The sequence below is a fragment of the Seriola aureovittata genome, chromosome 10 (genome assembly GCF_021018895.1).
Source record: "Seriola aureovittata isolate HTS-2021-v1 ecotype China chromosome 10, ASM2101889v1, whole genome shotgun sequence".
Classification (NCBI taxonomy): Eukaryota; Metazoa; Chordata; class Actinopteri; order Carangiformes; family Carangidae; genus Seriola; species Seriola aureovittata.
In genome coordinates this window covers 12,940,012-12,959,047 of record NC_079373.1, presented here as the reverse complement: position 1 = coordinate 12,959,047, position 19,036 = coordinate 12,940,012, and the positions used below count along the sequence as shown (strand labels likewise).

Below are 19,036 nucleotides of genomic sequence, written 5' to 3'. Positions count from 1 at the left end.
GCTTCATTTGTTTGTGGCAAGGTCATTGCACCTGTGGTCAGCAAAAGACTCTTCATTCTCAGGGTTCAGTGTTCCAGCTGAGGCGAACATGATGGTGGTGTCCAGGTCAGCGATGATGCCAGAAACAGCGCTGGCTGCTGTGATACAGGCCTGGGTGCCTTTGTTCCCCGCCTGTAGTGCTGACAGGACCAAGGACACCTGGAACATGTGAAGCACAGCATTAGATATGCAGAGAAGTCCTTCAAACATGCTGTTTTTAGAGGTGTAAAAACACCTATAAATAACCCCAGTTTCTGCATGCATTGCAAGTGTTTAATGATTAAACAGCAATTTTTCCTTTTTATAAAATGTTGTTGTAGCGTTTATGAAGCAGGTGAGTGAGGCTGCAAATGTTTAGAGTGGAAGATCTGGACAGAGCTGGATTAAAGCAGGAAGCTGGGACTAAGAGGAGAGAGCAGGGTTAAGCATGCATTAAATCAGAGTCTGCTGCACAATCACATTAAGTCAATGAGCCTGACTCTGCAAACCACACAACTCCCTTGAAGACTGGCATCTGCCCATCCCTCATAAACAAATGGAAAGTCTTGAGAGGTTAATTTCAACAAGGCGCACGTTTCAAGTATTAACAAGCGCCACACCACAAATTATTCAAGTTTGATATGTTCCCTGAACCAAATCATAGCCTCAGAGTAGAGATAAATTCTGATGTGTGAGCAGCATTGACTAGCTGCTGCCAGGGTCACAGCAGGGAGACACTAGTACTATTATTAACTGCACAGTGTGAGGGTGGTCAGGAGGGCATGCTCTCGTGACCTGCATCATTGGTACAATAATACAGTAAAGTCCCGTTTATTACCACCTAAAATAGCATATGTTAAACCTCTATTCTTTTGACTGTATACTAGTTCAAAATTAAAGCTGAGGCCATACATTAAAAAATAATGAATAATAATCAGAATATAAAGCATACCTGTTAGCAATAGTCTAGTGACATCTTCTCAAGTTTTGCAGTTGCACGCACTTATATGTTCTCAATCACTTTATTTAAACAGGAATATACTGTATATATGGCAGCAGTGCTGAGAAATGCATGAAATATTTTCATAAAAATGCTAATGCCGAGTTGATGCTGCCACCAAACTTCAAACAGCAGCGATGGCAAATTATGACAGCAAAAATAGACTCTCCTTAAAAAGTCAAAATTAAAAAAAAAAAAAAAAAAAAGCTTCCTTCTGCAAGAGAGTTAGAGATGCTTTACCAGTTTTCTGTCCACACAGCTTACCTTCTCTGTGACTGCGCGGGCACACTCAATGAGCTCCCTTTTGGAGAAGCTGTCAGTGGGGCTGAGCTGCAGGGCTCCAGCCTTCTGGACCAGGTAGATACAGCCATGGCCCAGCTCTTGCACCCGTGACTTTATCTGGAAACCGACCTGAAAGCATAACCAGGCATCCATCTTCTCATTTGTGTCAATGTGCTACACAACCACAATCATATCCTAAACTGGCATGTCTCTTATCCAGCCCGTGGATGAAAATGATTTGAAGCACCCTCAGAGAGGGAATGCTGGCACTACACCTTTAATTTCCAGACTGAGATTCATGGGTGGGTGGTACTTCATTATAAGCATCACTATAGGCTTTTAGACTTGTAGAGGCACAATGTCGCTATGGTAACCAGCAGGGTTTCCAGCAGCCTGTTATATACAAGGTATTGATAAGAGTTGTGTGCTTATTAGTGCAATGTTTCCACACACTGCTGGCCTCTGGACTATGCAGCAAAGCTTTAAGAAAGGAATATGTGGGGGTGTGGGGGTGTGGGGGTCGGGGGGTTATGTTTGATCTCACACTGTCAGGAGCAGCCTCACAAATGTGTGAGTGAATATATCCGAAAGCATTTTTGGTGTAAAATGCAGAGCTACAATAGTAACAATAGTAAAGAGATATATGGCATGATGTGTTAAATATTTCATTCAGTTCAAGTATGTAATTTCCCCCTACATCCTCTATAGAGGACAGAGGGCATGGCCTCTCACCTCCTCTGGCTCTGCGGTGGCTGCGGCAAGGCGTCCTTGGTGTGAAAGCTGTCCATAGTCCACCGTCACCTGAGAGGCAAGGCCACCGAGCTCTTCAGGGCAAGTTACCGACTTGGTCATCTGACGAGAGAGAGAACATACATCATCAGCAGAAGCAGATTAATGTTTCTCCAGCCCTACTGGCAAATATTGTCATTGTAGATTGGAAAAGTAATGGAAAACACACAGTCAGGCACAGATATCCCAGCACATTAGTGCACTTACCATCTCCTGTGCAGTGATGGCGATGGCCTTGGAGAACTTTACCATGGTGGTCTGGTAGTCCACAAAGGAGCCCTCAGGTTCAGGGGGTGTTCCTTCATCCAGCTGTGAAGATCAACCCTTTAGTACTTTCTCTATTTCAAGGCTTACAATACAATACATTTCTACATTAGGGCTTTGCACAAGGTACTACTAGGTGGGACCGTTGTTTTTGTTTGGTACCATTTCACAATAAGGCTTACTATTCCTACTATACAACTATTCCACTGTTTTTAATAGTGATCTGACAGCTCTGTTAAACCTTTGGTAAGAATCTGTGAATTTTGGCATAATCCACATTGTGGATAATCAATTCATAATCATTTCTTCATTCTGTATTATATTATAAATGCATTTTAGATATTAGTATGAAGATATCAAAATGCTAAATATAAGGAGCTTTTGGTTCGCTAGGTTGTCAGCGCACAATGAAGTGAAGGATTACCTTGGTCGATCATCTGCTTATTTCTCTTGCTTTGTTTTTTGATGCAGGTTACATAAAGGAACCATCCCACTGACTTTCTGATCCCCCTAAGACGGCTTTAGACCAAATTACATCCCAACCATTAAATCAGTCTTTTTATACATAGATAAGTATTATCATATATATTGACCGATAAGTAACAAGAAATTGCAGTATAGACATGCCAAAGATATTTTATGTTTGAGGTTATTTATAAACAGTCTCTATTATATAGTTCTAAAATAGTAGTATAGTTGTAGTATAGTTGTTCTTTAATAAACAAATTTAAGAAATCTTTAGCAGTATCAGTATTGGCCTCCAAAATCCAGTATCAGTCGGGCTTAACATTGAAATTTAGTACATTTATGACTGCAACCCTGATGGATGTTGCTAATAAATACATATTGAGATCTAGATATCTCTACATATTGAGGATTTTTCCACATTACAATAAATGCGGTTGCATATTTTAGTCATTAATAAACAGCTGCTCTCCAAAGTTAGGGTGATTAATTTAAGAAGCAGCTACACAGATAAATCAAGTTGTGCTGGCAACACTAAAACTGAACACACACCATTTGGTAACCCGAGTTCTTTTTATTGTACAGTATAACTTGTTAATTGATGTATAATTTGTTAACAATTAAAAAGCTATTAGTGAGAACATATAGACCTTTTATGTATGCCTTCTTGTTCTAAAGTGTTTCCACCTTATACAGTATATGCTAATGGAGTTTTAATGATGGTCGCCTTCCTACATTTAAACTGAGGGTAAAATAAAACATTTAAAAAAAAAGTAAAAGTAAAACTAAAGGATGAAATCTGAGCCAAGTGCATACGTCTGAGTATGTGCAGATCATCGTCAATTATTAACCGCGCTGTCAACACACTGACATATCCCCCAGCAGGATGAGTGACAGCCAACATCACCAGTGGGCTATGGATTTAAACTTGTCATATATTGGACTAATGAGAGTCACTGACAAGGACACACTCTCAGCAGACCCACTGTGGAGCTACTCTTGCAGGGAATACTCATTTTATCTTCAGACAAATAGGAAAGGGAATAAGTGTCAACCTGAAATCCATTTAAACTACCTGAGCAGACTTCTCACGAGATGGTATCATCACACATGAAAATGCAACACAAACCCACTTGTACTCACCCGGCCCATGGCCTCAGCGATGGACTCCACCATGCCCCCGACCATGCCCCCCTCACTGGCCGCCTCATTCAAAGTCACCATAATGTCGTCCACTGCTTCCTTCATGAGCTGGGCTGCTTCAGAGATGGCATCGTGGGTGTGGGACGCCTGGGGACACAGTCAGCTGATTAACGTTCCTGTGACACTGTCTTGGTCTAGCCAGAAGGAAATTTATCAGCTTGACCACAGTGTGGTCCCTACAGCTGATAAGTACTCAGGCTCTCACTAGAGGACACTTCACCAGGCTGGATTCTTGCTGTTGTTAGAACTCCTACCGCTTGCTTTTCTAATAATTCAAATTTGAATATCAAAATTTAACAAAGTTGACATGTTATACAACGGTAATATGAAATATATCGGAATGTAGTTAAGCAGTATCAATAAAAATAAGAGAATTATACAGGGCAGGGTCAATTTTATTACACAAAAGAAATTCCTCCAATGTAATTTTATTATTTTGTGATGCTGAGTTTGAGCAACAGCACAATCAACTGAGAACAGAGTCAGAAATTGTGCGTTGAATGGGTTTTTAAAAAATGATCACTAAAATCTTAAAAATCCATTCTAACACTAATAGAGAGCCATAAAAGCTAGTGAGAACTCCTGTAGCTTTGTTCTGTATGAGAAGAACAAATGACTTATGGTTGAGAGAGGAACATTTAATAGAGAATTACAGAAACTGAGGCAGAAGGGAACTCTTCATGCTCAGCAGTAAAGAATAGCTTGAATCTCTTCAAAAAAAAAAGAAGCTCTATCTTGGAAAAACATGACTGATTTGATCTGCTCATTAAAATCTAGCGAACTATCACAGATCACCCTTGAAATAATGGTCATGCTGGCTACACATAGCATAACATAGTACCTTTGGATTTCCTCCGCCTTCCTTGGCAGCATAGAGCATCTGCAAGGCAGACTCAGACAGGGTCTTGGTCTGGTCCAGGATGGTCATCTGCTGCTGGTGGTCGTGGAGCTTCGAGGCCAGGCCAACCGATGCCACAATGAGGGGATCGAAGTAACTGGCCAGCTGGGTCACCTGGGAGAACAAGTTTAAGAGAGCTGTCTGAGGAAGGATATGCTCACAAGACACAAAACAGAGAGAATGGATTTTTCTTTCTAAATCCAGAGGGGATGAAGGGATATATGATCAGCCCAGCACCTTGTGTCCTAGTTGGGCAGCTTCGCCTCGGGCTGCGGTGGAGACAGGATCAATCAGATGCCCAATCTCCTGCACAGAGGATGTCAGCTGCTCCTGGAGCGCCTGGTGAGTTACAAAGGGAGAGAATTACGGTATAAGTCACAACAGAAAGACTACAGATCCCATTAAGTTCTCTCTCTCAGACAAGACAGAGCTGATGGGGTACTTGAACTCACTTCCATGGAGATATCATCTCTGCAGGGCAGAGTCTGACCAACAGCGGCTAGGGAAGCTTGCTCAATGTCCCGGATACACTTATTGATGTTATCAATGGAGTAATCACACTCCCTCTGTCCTGGTGCCTTGTCCCTATGACCAGAAATATTGAACAATTAAAATATATATTTCTATATTTTTTGTGCAAATGAATATACTGTATAAACATGACTAATACAAAAATCATGGCACAACAGTAAGCATATTTGACAGTTAACATTTTTGCAACATAGCTTCAGTGTTAGATGAGAAAGTTGATACCAATATCAAATCTGTACAGTAAGTATAAAGCTCTGCCAGTCTTTATGTTAAGTCTAGCTAATCAACTGTTGCCTTTTCTAAGCCTTAGCTGCTATGAGAATAGTGTAGTTTATGCATATGATTGGAGGATGATGATGAAGATAGAAGCGAGTGGGGCACTCACGTGTTTCAGATCCACTGTAGCAAGGCTCATCATCTCATCACTGTTCTATAGTTTTCACTAGTCTATTAAAAGGCAGTGGGAATCATGGCAGCTGTAAACTAATGTGGCAATTTATTGCTTAGCTGAATAGATATCAAAGAATAAGCCATTCAGCAAAATTTTTTCCTCCATCTGTGAGCAAACAGTTACGAACTTTGATTCAGGGTAATCCTGCAGAGACAGATTAGGTCGTGGGTGGGATTAATACAAACCTAATGGAGGTGATGAGGCTCTTGATGGAGTCAGAAACCGTCCTGGAGTGGCCAGCTAGTATGGACCAGGTGGGAGGATCTTTGGGGTTGAGGACCAGTGAGCGGGCTGTTTCTAAAAGGTAAGTGGAGCTATCGAGCATGGAACGGGCTGAATACACAATAGGCTCCTGTGCTGCTGAGCCCTGTGAAAATGAAAAGATTAGTGCAGGTGAAACAACAACCCAGGTAACAGCTCAACAACGAAGAGGTGGACACATTGGTATGACAGAGTTGTTAATATTCCTTGACTACCTTGGGGAGATCAAAGGTGCGATCAAAGGGAGGGATGAGATTAGAAAGGTAGCTTTACACAGATGCAGGAAGAAACACCTTCAGTCTTTATGATCCGAGCCAAAGCCTCCCTCGACAATTAGATTAACAAGCTGAAGATTAGAGCAGCTGTGCTGAGAGAGAGTGCCGTTAAACACTGCCCTCCAACAGATTACAGCCATAAAGCTTTTAGAGGACTGTGCGAGAACTGTTCCGCTCAGATTGAAAAATAAAAATCCATCTTTCTTCTTGAGTCTTTTCAAGACATCAAAAGAAAAGGGAAAATTGAACCTCAATCCAATTCCCCCCCATGTTTGCTGTACAAACCTTTTTGTGTTGGATCATATAAGAGTGCCTGTTTCAAGGGGGTTGAGTGCACAAGTCACAAACATAGTCATTAAATCTTTCTGAAGAGTGGCTTCAAGATCCTCTGTAGGATGAGTGGAAGAAATTTACAAATGGGATGTTTCTGAGAACAGAGGACATCATGAAAGACTGCCATTCATTCTCATTCAGTTCAGTCATTAGCAACTGTGGAAAAATTGAAAAAAAGAACATTTTAAATGGGGCATTACAAAAAGTCATTAAAATGGATGAATACCTCATTGCTGATCTGAGCTGGGATGCTCGCAAACTCAGGGTTGCTGGCGAAGGTCGAGAGGTTCTCTACAGCCTCAAGGAGAGGGGTTGTAGCAACACGGCACCTGTTTCTGTTCTCCTCAGAAAAATCACCATCTAAGGCCTGAAACCAGACAACGCCATTTGAATATGTGTCCATTTTGACTTTATTTTTGTAAGTGAATGAATTATACACACATCGACAGCTTCTCACTCGACGAAAAAATTCTGTAACGAATTTACACTCAACGTTTTGATCAGTTGGGGAGTTGACCTTGATGGTTTTGACGAGGTTGGCTGTGGTGTTGGCCACCTCTTTGGCTGACTGCACAAACTGTCTCCTAGCCACAGGGTTGGAGGTCTTAGAGGAAGCCAGGCGGCAGGCGTTACAGAGAGCTGAGGTGTGTTTTGCTACAATTGTTGCTGCGGACAAGACCTGACAAATAGATAAACACGGTCAAACAAGAAGCAGAGCTGTATAAAATGAGGCATTCTGGTGAGGTGTGCAGAGTGAATTATTTACAACATTCGGGTCGATTTTTACGTTTTCAAACTTAATGAGCCATTTAATTCAAGTTACAAAAGATCTATATACCCAAGTGCAGTCCCCGTATGCCGGGGAACCGTTCTGTAATATTTTGCCGCCTCAGATTGGACCGTCCTTACCTGTGAGGGGCTGCTGGCTGGGTCCACTAAGTTCTGACAAGCCATCTGTATAGCCTGGTGGGCTCTTGCAAACTGGATGGGATCCACCAGCCCCTCGTGGCCTGACTGACTATTGGGATCAGACACACCTACAAGATAAGACGCCTACAGGGCAGAAAAACAGAAAGGCAGTTGTATTAATGCATCAGTTTGCCACTTGACAGGTCTTTTATTGTCCTCCAAGACTACATTTGTTGTCACAGATAAGCTAACACTCAAACACGCAGTCCACATTCTCTGACATACATACACAAGTGCATGAATACCTGAATAGATACACACATGGATTCATATTGTATACATGATGCATAACAGGGGAGCTCTCTGAGAAGATAAGCAGTGGGAACAAAGGATTTGTCAGGGTGTGCCCTTTTCTAGACAAGGCAGCTGAATCTTGCGTGGAGGTGAGGATGTTGTTTTACAGCTTCAGGGTCGGGAGTCTGTAAAACCTCCACTGAAATCTGACTCACCCTGCCTCACTGCCAAGATTCATAATGCAATAAATGGTATAAATACCAAGATTCATTCATAATTGGTATAAATACCATTTATGAATCGTTTCCACCTTGTCAGGATGGATTTGAATTTTCTTATCATGTATTGATATATTGCCCTTCAAAAAAAGAAACCCCTTTGCTTTCCTCACTGAAATGTGACGTGATAAATACTTGGCAGATTTGGATTGCAAAAAAGGAAAGGAAGTTGATTTCACCTGTCCTGCAGCCTCCGTCAGCCCACACAGCGCTTTGGACGCCACACCCACGCTCTCCCCGAAGGCTACTACATCACCTGTCTTACAGTGCTGAGAAATGCCTGCCATTGACTCTCCGAGGACCTGAGGCGTTTGGAAATGGAGGAAACATGTGAGAAATTAGAGCTTCAGCTGACTACTACGTAACATATCTCTGAATCTATACAGTATGATATTATTTTAAAAGCCTGTACCTTTGAGTTTTCCATGACGCTCTCAATGCAGTCAAAGTAGGAAAGTTCATTGACAGGCTCGTTGGGATTATCTAGGAGCCCTCTGACCGCCTGTGCACAGAAAGAGATGGTAATAACTACAATAGACACACCACTGAACAATTCTACTATCATACCCTCACATTTTCATTAGCTATCTAAATGTAAATCAAGCTGATTGTAATATATTGCCATTGTAAATCATGATAACCAAGGCTTTTAAATGCACAGCATCATTGTTATTTTCAGTTACTTGAGTATAAGTGATAAGTGAATGTAGTCTTCAGTATGCAAAATGCTCTTGTTCAACCAGGATCACTAACGCAGTTACTGTTATTCTGAATTTAATGTCCATCTACAATGAACGTCTCCGTGAGAGTAAACAAATGCAAAATAGATGGAAGGCAAGAGTGAAAAAAATGCACTTAGATTTGCTGATGAAAAACCAACAGTACAGGCATGCACAGGCAACATAAAACAGGCCTGAAGAGAAGGAGAGGGGTGTGTGCGTGTGTGTGTGTGTGTGGTACAGCGTATGTGAGGATGACTACCTCCAACTCCCTCAAGGCATTGTCACACTCCTTTTGTCCTGCTGCTTGCTGAGTACAGAGCGTGATCAGCTGGTTAATACTCTCTGTCACCGCCCTGGAACACACAAGGCAGCCACACAGGCTTTTTAGCTCTCACATGTGTCCTCTGCATGCATGCACAGCCTGGATGCACTCACACTCGCTCACACATGCTTTTAGCCTCCCCTATTCAAGCATGGCACTGCTGGCCTCTCACTGCGATAGGCTAACACAGCAGACTGGAGTGCCGAGATTGTCTTGAGTTTGTGTTCAGCCTTGCTGAGCACAGACAGGCTCTATCCAAGGCTTCCATCTTCCTAATTAGACAGTGAGAAGTCAGTCAGGCCCAAAGCCCTGTGGGACCAGCTGCTTGGCTTCTCTCCACCAGGGGGTGGATATGCACTCCCTCCAGCAACGCCGAACAGACAGAGCTTTAGGAGTGGCATACAGATGCAACGGGGAGATGTTTTGTGACATTTAAGTATAGAATCTTAATTTTTCACAACTTCCCACAGGCTTGGATCTGGAACCGGATTCATATTTAGGACAAAATGGTTCAGTTTACTAGCAAATACTGTAAGAGCTTAATTGCAAACAAATGAGGAGAATATCATATACATATCAGGCGCTATCCGCATCTCATCGCACCTTGCTGCCACAGCTAGAAGATTCTTAGCATTGGCTGCACCTGGATCCACAGAGAGAGACTTGGCAGCCAGCAGCAGCTTACTGGACGCCATGGAGATGTTCTTCAGATTACCAATTACTTGGATCTGGTCATCCTTGCTCTGCAGGGGAAGAAAAAAGAAAAATGCAGGTGATTTTTTTTTTTAGGATTCAAAGCTGTATTGAATATAGCCAAAATATACACAGTATTTATTGTATTCACCAACATCTGTTCAGAGACAAAACATTGCAAAGAATGTTCTTAATGTGTCCCTACAACCTATATCCTCCCTCAGCAGGCGTCTTTGAGCCTGATTAAAGCTCGGGTGTCATGCTACATCAACTCCAATCCCAGACGATCTTTCCAAATTAATGAGCAAAATAGCTTGAACAAGAACATCACAAGATCTCATTACTTCTGACTATGTTAGTACTCTTGGGGACAATCATGTGCCTAAGTGAATTAGATGAAAAGGTCTAATTACCAAATGGCTTAAATAGCTAAGGTGCTAAAGTGCCACAAAAATATGAGCTCGATCCCTCAGTATTTAAGTCTTTCCTGTCCACCAAAGTGTTTGGACACTTTGCTTCATGTGTAAAATGGCGGTGGCAGTAGATTATCACTGAACTGTTTCAGTGGAGGGTGGAGGGGCTGCATGATCATGGAACCTACTTGGGTGTGTCCTGCCATCTCAATGCCGGCATCCAGGAACTCATCAAAGTCTTGGCTGAACTTCCCCGAGGCCGCAGCCAGCTGGCTGCTTGTTCCACGAGAGGAGTGGACGACCTCGCCTGCAGAGTGGTTGAGTTCAGCTGCCGTGTGGTTCAGATCAGTCTGGGCCTCCTGGAATGTCTTACTGCAGGGAGGGAGCTTCAAAGACCAGACACACATTAGCCGTACCGGAGAATATCAAAAATCAAGTCAAATGGGAATGGCCCTGTTCAGTTGTGGGGTGATATCTGAATGTACTTTTACGGCAGAGATGTTTGTGTCAATACACAAACACAAAATGCCAACAAATCCCAGAGTAAAAGCTTGAGCGGGACTTACAATGTCCACCAGCAGCTTCTTGCTGGCCTCTCCAATGCTCCTGAGGGCCATGTCAACATCCTTCTGGCCTGGCAGGCAATTCACACAATTATTCAGGGAGTGTGACACTGCTTTGGCCACCTGAAACACAGCACAACGCTCTGTCAATGGATTGCCATTACTCATCCTAACAATGTGCTAAACAATACGAAGTCCCAGAGCAGCGCTATAAGGGGAAAAACACCTCAAATGCAAATTGGGCTCACAGCGGCGCACGGTAATCCGTGTCACTAATTTATGCTGCTGCCACAGATATATGCCAAACAATATGTTTATCCACTGAAGAGCTGCCGGAGAATGAGCAGTTTTACTCTGGCACTCCTGAGAGAGGAATACCAGGCGAGAGCAGAGAGAAAATAGCAACGCTTAGAGGGGATGATTGCTATGGAAAGAAGAAACATTTACAAATCAGTAGAGGAGAGAGATGGAACAATGTGATCGCTCCCTGAATAGCACTGTCTCTGGGGTATATATTACTGGGAGATATGCTACCTGTGCCAGTCTCTGCTGACTCTCAGCATCTCCAGGATGAACCAGGGCCTGATGGGCCTCATGGATCAACATGGCCGAGCCCTCCATGACACACTGGGCTGAGTCGAGCATTGCGGCTGCAGCCTGCGGCTCCTTGGTGCTGGCTGCCACGCCTCTGGCTGCTTGGGCCAATGTCCTCAAAGCCTGTGCTGTTTCTCTGGCAGCCACACCTGCAAATGACCAGCCACACATTGAAATGACAATGAAAACTTTCTATCAGGGGGACAAATCATGCAGCAAACCAAATATATATCAGTATAATAACACATGTAACACAGACTATCCACTGTAGTGTCTATATTCACTTTCTCCTGTGCTGTACCTTTTAACATAGTGAGAGTAAGTAACCATGTTTCCGCAGAAATTGAAACTGACATCGTACTTAACACATTCATTTCAGCCTCATTACTTTTGCTTTGCAGCTGTCTGTTTAAGCAATACAAATCCAGAGGTATGTGTATTAGCTGTCTTTACTCTAATTGTAATTGCATTGTGAAAATCAGCTGGTTGGGGCTAGCAATATACACACACTGAGAACAAACTGCGATACTGAAATGTCCTCATTGTTTAAATAAATGAGTTAATATAATAAAGATGGCCTCATATGGGAGGTGCTCTTAACTTATTATACATACCGAGAAAAGAAGCAGCAAATTGCATCAAATTGCATTAACTAGCCAAGTGGAGCCATTTGCTGATGGAATGGTAAATCTAGTGAAAATAAATTAATGAGTAGCGAGCAGCACCCCTGAGCCACAGCATGAAGTGCAGCATGGGAGAATTCATTGTTAGAAATGTTATTCTCTATCTGTCTTCATCTCTCCTCCCCAGAGATCTTCAATTGAGCCAGAATTGATGGAAAAACAGCCGAGGCATGTCAGATCCAAAGGTCTCACTTTAGGGCAACAGTAATAGCACAAATAAAGGAGTCATAATATTACCTTCTCTATCCTCACACCTCCCACTTTGGCCCAGGAGATACTTTCACAATAAAAGTTACAGTCAGCAATCTATACATATTTATTATATCCATGCACCCCTTTGGGCAATGTAACCAATTTAGACGGAAAATAAATTATTTAACTAAATAACTACTTATGCTGTGTGGAGTAAACTTCTCCTACCTGTATAATGTTCATTGCCTTGTGCAGCACATGTTAGCAGCTGGGCCATGGAGGAGCCCACAGCCTTAGATGTACTTCCCAAATCCTGAGCACACTTCTCCAGCTGCGTGAGCGACAGAACACACAAATATAATTTGATTTATAGTAATGATGTGAACAGTATATTGTTTCACTTGAACTTCCCAGTGGATGTTGCTATGTACTGACCGATTCCCCAGGAAGAGGCTTGAGTTGGCCTTCGATGACAGACATCTTGGCATCCTGAAGCTCACTCTTTAGGGTCTGCACTGTTTTGAGGGCTGAGTCGATCTCCAGAGGACCACATGCTTCATGGGCCTTCAAACAACACACACACACACACACACACACACACACACACACACACACACACACACACACACACACACACACACACACACACACACACACACACACACACACACACACACACACACACACACACACACACACACATTAGTGTTCCCCACATGCATGCATCCATCCATCCATTATACAGAGCAGACAGGATGCAATCTTATCTACAGTGCCTGGTATCTCTAAATGAGATCAAGGATCAGGGCTCACCTAAGTGCAGCCTTACATCCAACAACATTTCACACGCAAGGAAGAAATTTCCTGCATCAGTGAGATGAATCCTGCTATCTCTGCCAGTGTTGTGTATAGATACCTTCTGGGTGGCAGTCCTGAGCTCTGCCAGGCAGGTAGCCAGGTTCTTGGCACACTGGCCAAGTTGCATAGCAGCAGCCTGGTCAGCCACTGTCGGAACTGCTGACTTTGCAGACGTCACCATCTTACTTCCAGGCTGAGGGATGGTGACAGAAAAACAACAACGAATTAATCAGCAGTTGTTTGTGTGTGTATCTGATGACGGAGTTTGACAGTTGCTGGCTGCGTTATGATGTAAGGACTGACCTGTAAGAAGCTCTGGCTGGCCATGATGAGGGTGAGCTGGGCCCCCAGCTCCTCAGGCTGGGCCTGGCTGCTCCTCATGCCTTGCACCAACTGGGGAATGGTATCTGCTACTGCCTGCATTTAAACATACCTAGAATGTATGCTTCATATATACATCATCCTGTTTGAAAGAAAAATGTGTGGCCAAGACTACCAAAACATACATATTTTATGCCAATAAGTATTAGAGGATTTGAGATTTCCAGTACATTATTTGACAGTGTTTTTTATATACACATGTAAAAAGAGGAAATAAGAAAAGAGTACGTGATCATACCTTGCAGCTGTGTACTAGCTGTTGGTGTGAGACAGTGTTCTTGTTGGAAGCTGCAGCATTTTGGGCAGCTGCGATGGTCTGAGTAGCAGCAGCCGCTGCCTGCTTTGCAGCTATCTGTTCAGAAGATACAAATGGAAATCATTTAGGCAAAACTAAGAGAGTGGCGTCTGGCTAACATTTATTTTTGCTCTGTGCACTGTTATGCTGTCATGTTCTGCACTCAGACAGAGTTCTTATCAAACTAAGAGGGGTCACAAACAAAAATGTTTCGTAAGAAGAGGAAATGGGGTGGGATTGCACTGCTCAGTCTTTATTTCATGAGATGATCAGCAATGCTTTCCCTTTGCTGTGTTCCCAAAACTAAAGCACTAAGAATATACTGCTTAGCTCACATTAATTCACAGGCACAACACCAGCTTTGAAGTGGTGACAATTTGACAAGAGAAAGAAAGATATTCCTTGTTGAGTGGATGAGGAGGCGAAGATGAAAAAAGAAACATGGAATAGATGATATCATTATACTGATAATAAAAAAAGAAAAAAAGACTGAGCTGCATGTAGAACTGGCACAATATGTAAGGAGCGGCATTTTCTATCTATGGAATAGCCATATCTATATTTTCAAAGTTCTACACAGAATACTGTATTTGCTTCTAAAAAATGACAGTGAGACAACAGGTAAGATTAATGGGGTCTCAAAGGGCCTAAATGTGTCTGTGATAATTGCTACATGCACACTTGCAAATTCATGACACTTTGGTCTTCACTGGCTCACATGCTTCCCTGATGGAGGCGACCATTAGCACCATTACTGCTGTGACCATCTGACGCAAGGAGGCGGACTGAGATATATGTCTGATAGCAGACTGATCCCAGCCGTGGGTAATGCACAGTTTATGTGCCTGGGAAATTGGTCATTGGTTGCTCTGGAGCAGAGAGGGGTTGGTCATTAGGGGCAAACTGATACCAAGGGCTACACACAGATCTTTAAAGGCAGATAGTTCATTCACAGCACTAATGGGATTTATAGCTCATTCCTACAGGAAAGAAAAATAACAGACAAATACTAATAGGCCATATTTGTACAAATGACTGCTGAAGCATTTCATTATTTGAATTTTGGTATGCGTTTCCTTCTTCCTAATGTCTACACTCTCCATTTATTTGTATTGCATTTCTACTATGTTTATACTACATGACAAAATGTGGGAAAGAGATGTTTTTGCATGACATCTTTGCTGGTAAAGAGACTCAAGTAGGAGGGTTGTGTTTAGATCAAGGTCAGACAACACAAATATGAGAACAGTTGACTCCTATGACTCACCTCCAGCCTGTTGACCAGTTTTTTCTTTATTGCATTCTGAGCTGCAGCATTAGTGGCAACACGGAGGCCCTCAGCTGCCTCTCTGAGCCTCTGCTGCTGGTCCTCATTCTCTGGGTAGGCAGCCGCCCCCTGAGGGCGCAGAAAAGCACAGAAACACACAGAAACACACACACACACACACACACACACACGACGATGACACATACATACAATATGTAACAATAGCTATCCGATCACAGCAATGAAAGTTTAACAACTCTGGTTATACACATTACACAATAGATGCAAAGAGGCATTTAGCTCTGTCTGCTTTATGACAGTTTCCAAGGAAACCGTCAGTGCCAGATTCCCACTTCCTCTTTGATAATGGCAGTGATGTGGTGATTAATGTGTCACAGATCAAAAACATCTAACGAGCCATAAGCAGCGATTCACTTGCTTGGTTATTTCACACTGATAATCTCCTCCTCGTCAGTGCCAGGGGCTTATTAAGAGCCACTGATGCTGCACCCTTTCATTTTGGATGTGAAATGATGCTGGTAGTTAGTGCTCACAGTAATGCCAAAATGTGTATTCTATCAAATGAAAGCAATTCAGTTCGGTTCATCTTTCAACACTGCGTTCAAAGCAGCATTAGACATGCAACAAAGCAGTGCTGATAGAAAAACTGAATAAAATCGTCCAATATCAAGAGTTGTGGGTCAAACGAATTATTTGCAATGCGGTTAAATTAATGAGAAATTGTTCTTTTATATGAATTTGGAATCAAGACCTAAGTAAACTACAACAAAGCAATGTAATAATGACATTAGCAAATAATCAGTCATATTTACTGCATTACATTGAGAGAGTAAACCTGTTACACTCTTACCTTCGCAGCCTCCACCATCCGAGCTGTGGCATCAGCCAGGAGTTTGGCTGCAGCCAGAAGTTTCTTGGAGTTGTCAACATCCACTTCCGCCTCCGCATCAGATCTCATGGCAGTGACCAGGTCAGAGGTGGCTTGGGCCAACACCCTGGCCTGACGCACCATCTCACCTGTTCACACACACAAATATACAGCAAGTAAACAGATGAAAACAGAAAGTACACACACAAACATCACGATTACCAACTAAGACTGCAGCACAGTGTGCTAAAAATCTGATTTGGCGTGGCTGATTTGTTTTTGTTCTTCAGTGAGGACTGTCTGTCTGTTGCGCAGATTGTTGTAGATTTGTATCCCTTTTGACAGGCAGAACTTTGAAAGTTGTCGCCATCCGTTTAAACATCAGAATCGCAGAAGCGTTTTTTGTGAAATAATAATCCTTAAACAAAGTGACACACACGCTGTCAAATTAGTGTCAGGTCAGTGATGGATTAGTGTGTCTGCACCCTAAACACATTCTTACATTTCAACTGCCAGTAGCGCCTCATTTCTACTGATGTATGGGCATCAAAGGTGTGTGTGAAATTAATAAAATCCTTTATCAGATAGCTTTTCATTTCATTCATTCATTCATTATCTATACCGCTTATCCTTATAACAATGGGTGAGGGTGGGGTACACCCTGGACAGGTCACCATTCTATCACAGGGCACCAAGTCACCAATTAACCTGCATGTCTTTGGTTTATGGGAGGAGGCCGGAGATAAAATAACCAATGGGAATCTCTATTTGTCTAATCCATTTAATTAAAATGCAAAAAAAAAAAAAAAAAAAATCAAGACACATCATTTAATTGAATCGAAAATCATGCACATCCAGTACTGAGTTAAAATAGTCTTTGCTAGTTTGCAACATTGTGCACAATGGCCCAATACAAGCGATTATTATTCCAGTAGAAATAACAGCTGACACTATGATCGTAGTGCCCACCAATGGTGCATCAGTAGGAAATTTCTGTGTTTTAGTCTTGGGAGTCGCATCGTTGTTTTCACCTTCATGTACTCTTCAAGCTGAAGGTTTCTAGTGAGACATACTCTCTTGCACAAATGAAAGTCTTCAGAATATATGTACCATCTCCCCACACACCTGCTATAAAAAGCCTGTGTTTCCCAAACACCCACCTACAGCTTGAAATAACTCACCCAGAGAAGTCTATGAAGTCTTTTTTTTTCTGTTTGATTTATTGAAGAAAAAAGTTTGTCCTTCCAAAAATGCCCAGGTCATGTGTTTCCTTTTAAGTTTCAAAGCCTCCCTGATGTTGATTGGGACCAGATTGAGAGCTCTGTAGTGGTTTTGGATGACATGTTTCCTACAACCCCTTGAGAATTGGCTGGGTTTGGAAATTCTTCAGCCTCATGGCTTGAACCATAAGAAAGAAACAGAGCTTTGAAAATGTTTCAGCAGGATTTTTAAGATTGCTGCCTTCTGATGCAGTCAAGACAGGTATTAATTATAGACCACCTGATTTTGAGTAAACAGGTCTGGATAAACTCAGGAGACACCAAACAACTTTAATCCTAAGCATTTTGAACTGGACTTCACTCACAAAAGTATTCCTTTTTGTACTCACCAGCATCACCCATGGAAGTGAAAATGTTCTCTGTCACGTTCATGATCGTGTCCGTGGCCTGGTCATAGCGTCCGATGGGCTCTCCACAGCTGGCGTAGTGGCGGACATGCTGCAGCAGGTCGCTGAGGGCCTGGCTCACCACACCAGCTGCTGCCCCGACTTGCTTCAGCAGCTCGCCGTCGTCGCTGGCCGAGCGGCAAGCTTTGACGCAGGTTTCCACCGAACGGTCCACCAGCTTCCCGGCCTCGACAAGCTGCTCCTGACACACTGGGGAGCTGATGGTTGGGCTCACCACCTGCACCACACACAGTCGTTGGCAGAGGCTCAAGACGAATTTCAAGAAATGAGGACTACACTGATATTATACAGCCTATATCTATGGTAATTCTTTAATCTAACCAAGAATAACAATTGAGTCTTTCAAAATGAAACATGGAACGGTTGTTCATTAGTTTCTGAATCACTTACTTCATTTAAGATATGAAACAAAAAAGTTTTGGAATTTTAAAAAGGTTCAATATTGCTTATTTCCAAAGTAAACTCTAACAAAGTTACAGCGACCAGCGTGATCAATTCTAACAGGAGGAGGTTCCTGCCTGTTGGTATGTCCTTTACCTACTTGACTGTGGAGATGAGCAAGTTTTAGATCAGTACCTTGGTGCAGGCTACCAGCTGTGAGGTGGACAGGGCACACTGAGTGGCAGCTGCGATCACCCGGTTCTGCAATATGGTGTCCTCGGCCACCTGGGCCACGTTCTTGGCCTTCAGGACTAACATAGCAGCTGCATTGGCCACTGCTTTGGCCAGATTCATCAGGGTGTCCTGCAACATATTAATCAACGTCCTTCACTGCACAGCTGCGCACATGTGACCAGGAGGGAACCAAGGAAAGTAAATGTGGTAAACTCATTTTGTTCAGTTGATATAGTGTGGATACTGGACAACTAACAAACAGGGAACAGTAAAATAACAGTTTAAGTACCTTATGCAAGGGGTATATTGTGATTATGAATTTTAGGATGTGAATAATGAATTATATCTGCACTATTAAGTAAAGGTAATTGATTCCAGACAACAATGATCTTCGTGTAGTAGTAGTGTCTCAAGGTCCATGAGACCAAGAATGTGGATGTTATATGAGCCCTCTTCTCCAGGGATTAACACTAAAGGCTGTGAGAAGACATCTAGGCAATAAAAGATGTGTATGTAGTAGGTACATGAATTTATATATAAAATAATAGCTGAGACTGATAGCAAAGGCTACAGATAAGCTTGTGTTAATGGATGTCTGAGAAACTATATTA

At 42.6% G+C, this 19,036-nt stretch overlaps 1 protein-coding gene across 3 annotated transcripts in view; it reads right to left on the bottom strand.

Moving 5' to 3' along the window:
* tln2b (talin 2b) overlaps nucleotides 1-19,036 on the bottom strand; it is a 79,386-nt gene that overhangs the window by 13,609 nt on the left and 46,741 nt on the right. For 2 of the 3 annotated variants that reach the window (XM_056386580.1, XM_056386579.1), the window contains exons 18-45: nucleotides 18,387-18,554; nucleotides 17,733-18,027; nucleotides 16,106-16,272; nucleotides 15,235-15,363; nucleotides 13,911-14,024; nucleotides 13,595-13,708; nucleotides 13,350-13,484; nucleotides 12,869-12,997; nucleotides 12,662-12,764; nucleotides 11,499-11,707; nucleotides 10,968-11,087; nucleotides 10,590-10,787; nucleotides 9,899-10,038; nucleotides 9,233-9,326; nucleotides 8,664-8,753; nucleotides 8,431-8,553; nucleotides 7,680-7,823; nucleotides 7,264-7,449; nucleotides 6,997-7,137; nucleotides 6,087-6,268; nucleotides 5,372-5,504; nucleotides 5,157-5,258; nucleotides 4,863-5,033; nucleotides 3,962-4,108; nucleotides 2,297-2,398; nucleotides 2,033-2,152; nucleotides 1,283-1,429; nucleotides 32-198 (exon numbers count right to left, since the gene is read on the bottom strand). In XM_056386580.1, coding sequence (XP_056242555.1) covers nucleotides 32-198; nucleotides 1,283-1,429; nucleotides 2,033-2,152; nucleotides 2,297-2,398; nucleotides 3,962-4,108; nucleotides 4,863-5,033; nucleotides 5,157-5,258; nucleotides 5,372-5,504; nucleotides 6,087-6,268; nucleotides 6,997-7,137; nucleotides 7,264-7,449; nucleotides 7,680-7,823; nucleotides 8,431-8,553; nucleotides 8,664-8,753; nucleotides 9,233-9,326; nucleotides 9,899-10,038; nucleotides 10,590-10,787; nucleotides 10,968-11,087; nucleotides 11,499-11,707; nucleotides 12,662-12,764; nucleotides 12,869-12,997; nucleotides 13,350-13,484; nucleotides 13,595-13,708; nucleotides 13,911-14,024; nucleotides 15,235-15,363; nucleotides 16,106-16,272; nucleotides 17,733-18,027; nucleotides 18,387-18,554 — 4,070 coding nt within the window. The remainder of the gene's footprint in view (nucleotides 1-31; nucleotides 199-1,282; nucleotides 1,430-2,032; nucleotides 2,153-2,296; nucleotides 2,399-3,961; nucleotides 4,109-4,862; nucleotides 5,034-5,156; nucleotides 5,259-5,371; nucleotides 5,505-6,086; nucleotides 6,269-6,996; nucleotides 7,138-7,263; nucleotides 7,450-7,679; nucleotides 7,824-8,430; nucleotides 8,554-8,663; nucleotides 8,754-9,232; nucleotides 9,327-9,898; nucleotides 10,039-10,589; nucleotides 10,788-10,967; nucleotides 11,088-11,498; nucleotides 11,708-12,661; nucleotides 12,765-12,868; nucleotides 12,998-13,349; nucleotides 13,485-13,594; nucleotides 13,709-13,910; nucleotides 14,025-15,234; nucleotides 15,364-16,105; nucleotides 16,273-17,732; nucleotides 18,028-18,386; nucleotides 18,555-19,036) is intronic. The other variant, XM_056386581.1, reaches the window with a different exon arrangement.